The sequence below is a fragment of the Phytophthora parasitica genome, assembly GCF_000247585.1.
Source record: "Phytophthora parasitica INRA-310 unplaced genomic scaffold supercont2.55, whole genome shotgun sequence".
Classification (NCBI taxonomy): Eukaryota; Oomycota; class Peronosporomycetes; order Peronosporales; family Peronosporaceae; genus Phytophthora; species Phytophthora nicotianae.
In genome coordinates this window covers 353,006-355,518 of record NW_008649041.1, presented here as the reverse complement: position 1 = coordinate 355,518, position 2,513 = coordinate 353,006, and the positions used below count along the sequence as shown (strand labels likewise).

The 2,513-nt window shown below is 50.1% G+C and overlaps 3 protein-coding genes across 3 annotated transcripts; 2 read left to right on the top strand and 1 right to left on the bottom strand.

The window, feature by feature from the left end:
• Nucleotide 1: 1 nt before the first annotated feature.
• PPTG_15529 (hypothetical protein) lies at nucleotides 2-928 on the top strand (the record flags this gene model as incomplete). The annotated part of the gene is made up of 2 exons (XM_008913745.1): nucleotides 2-553; nucleotides 605-928. The coding sequence occupies 2 exons, from the start codon at nucleotides 2-4 to the stop codon at nucleotides 926-928; spliced, it is 876 nt and encodes a 291-aa protein (XP_008911993.1).
• Nucleotides 929-1,053: 125 nt separating this feature from the next.
• PPTG_15528 (sepiapterin reductase) lies at nucleotides 1,054-2,109 on the top strand (the record flags this gene model as incomplete). The annotated part of the gene is made up of 2 exons (XM_008913744.1): nucleotides 1,054-1,152; nucleotides 1,216-2,109. 2 exons carry the CDS (start codon nucleotides 1,054-1,056, stop codon nucleotides 1,987-1,989), a joined length of 873 nt encoding a protein of 290 aa, XP_008911992.1. The 3' UTR covers nucleotides 1,990-2,109.
• PPTG_15527 (hypothetical protein) lies at nucleotides 2,016-2,513 on the bottom strand. The gene has a single exon (XM_008913743.1). The coding sequence runs from the start codon at nucleotides 2,496-2,498 to the stop codon at nucleotides 2,118-2,120; it is 381 nt and encodes a 126-aa protein (XP_008911991.1). The 5' UTR covers nucleotides 2,499-2,513; the 3' UTR covers nucleotides 2,016-2,117.

Sequence of the window (2,513 nt, the reverse complement as noted above, 5' to 3'; positions counted from 1 at the left end):
AATGCTTGAAGCTTGGCAGAAACTTACAACGAAGCATCAATACTGGCGGAAAGTTTGTGGGTCTTTTGTGGTGAAGAAGGAGATTCAAACCACTCGCAAAGTTTTCCTACGCTGGCAGCAACTGGTTAACACTCGACAAGGCAAACGACTAGCCGCAATGCACGCAGAGCAACACTTACTACAAAAGATTTGGCGGTATTGGATCCGCGTTACATTGGCTTGTCAGCTACGACGAGATGAACAACTGGAACGGGCTGCAGAGCACGAGATGGCTACATTGCTACGTCAAAGTTTAGGAGTGTGGCAAGCGGCTGTGAAGAAGCAACGTGAACGTCGCTTTGTCCTGCTCTCGTGTATTATCAAGCTCGAGTCAGTGGCTGGTCAACGTATACAGGAGATCGTCTTCCAGTCGTGGAAGCGCGTCGTCGACTGCAGACGTCGCTGTGGAGCGGCGTTACTTAAGCGAGAGCGTAACATTGCCAGGAATTTACTGATCCATTGGCTACGCTGGACTCGCGAGCGACAACGAAGACGACAGCAGCTAGAAAATGCCGTAATTTACTACTCACAGCGGCTAAAAAGTGCCGTATTTTTCTACTGGCAGACGTACGCCTTGGCCTGGCAAGATGCTGCCAAGCCCATCGCTAGACGACACGATCGTCAGATGGTTTTACCTGCTCATGTAGGAGTGGGACCACGTGGAAATAGCGACTCAGAAGATGAGGTGCGAAGACCAACGAGTCCAGTCATGAAGCGCCTTCGTCAAAAGAAGGCGAACAGGACGAGATCGGCTGAGAAAGTTGGAGAAAACTCCGATATGGTGACGTTACCGGACGCAGTGGAGATCTCCATGGACGTAAAGAAGCGTCTGATACTACTAGGCAAGTGGAAGCCCCAGCAGACGAACAAGCTGCTGTCTTCAAGTTAAAGTCATTTAACATGGCTACATCTCTCAACGTGAAGTAACGTAAAGATGGCTACATTTGGTCTTAAAGTATCTTTTTGAGATCCACAGATCTTTTTTTGTCTATTAAACGTCGTTTGTCGAATCCCATGCATTCTGCGGTGCTCGTGACCGGCGCCTCGAGAGGTTTTGGTCGCTGTTTGGCTCTCGACTTTGCTCGCGAACTCGTCTCGAGTGACTTGGATCTGGTAACACAAAATAATATTTTATTTCAAAAAAAGCTTCTGCTTCATTACTAACCAGTTTTATAGTTTTTATGGGCTCGAGATGAGAATGGTCTTAAGGAGACTTCGCGACTAGTGCGAGAGGCTCGAGATTCTCTGCAACAAACTGAAGACCTTCACATTTTCATCCAACCCGTGGACCTCCGCGACAGTGCCGACTACACCAAGAAACTCGACGATTTGCTGGGTCAGTTGACCACAGCAGCGCCTTACGACCGCGTGTTTCTTGTACACAACGCAGGAGCACTCGGTGGTTTAGGATTCGCTCAGGAGTGTCCGTCTCCGAGCGAAATGGCTCGACATTTTGAGCTCAACGTGTCGTCGGTTATGTGGCTCAATAAGCGCTTCCTCGACGTTTTCGGAGCCTCAAGACGTGACATAACGAAACTACCAGTGTCGGATACCACGACTAAGCTGGTTATCTTTAACGTTTCGTCGAGATCAGCCATTGCGCCGTATCCGACGCTGAGTCAGTACTGCACCGCCAAAGCTGCACGTGAGATGCACTTCCGTGTCCTCGCAGCGGAACAAGCTGCTTGCAACAAGGTACGGGTGTTCTCTTACTCTCCTGGCGCGATGGACACAGAAATGCAGCAAACGATGCGGACATCGCCGCTTATGGCGCCGGAATTGACCAAGTGGTTCGTGGAGATGAAGGAACAAGGGACGTTGGTACCGACGCAGCAATCGTCGCACCGTGGGGTTGTTGCAGCTGTCAATGGGGACTTTGAGACGGGTAAACACGTCTCCTTTGATGACCTCAAGTACGTCGAGGAACGATCATTAGGTGGAGCGAAATGATCGTTGCAGCGCACAAATATGTGACGTGTGGTAAAGTGTGTAGACCACATAATAACGTCCACCGAGATTGGTTTGTTTATGTACAAATTGATTAAGTTCGCAAAATGGACACTTCAAAACAGATGGTTTTACGACTGGTTCGCATTGACACTCTCGAGCCTTGGCGACGCCATGTACGCGTACTCGGGGCTGTGTAGACTCGTATTAAGCGGCTTCTTAGTGTCTGCACGAGGTGTGAGCTCCACGCAGATGGAGATTTCTTCCTGGTCGGGGTCGTGCGCGTCCCAGCCATCTCGTAGCGGATGTGTACGCGGGTCATAGACTCGGTACAGACACAACGTGAACGTGTTGGCCGAGACGAACAATACGTTGATGAAGATGATGAACCAATTGGTGATAAGGACGCCGTACACGAGCCAGATTGAGTTGTTCACCAACCCAGCGACTACCATGTGCACGTTGATGAAGACGGCCGACTTGTGCTTGAGAACCTGGAACAATTTCTCCATCGGTGCACCGTACAG

What these genes read in the sequence shown, in the direction of transcription:
- PPTG_15527 (XM_008913743.1), bottom strand. Translation starts at nt 2,498, where the DNA reads ATGGAGAAATTGTTCCAGGTTCTCAAGCACAAGTCGGCCGTCTTCATC.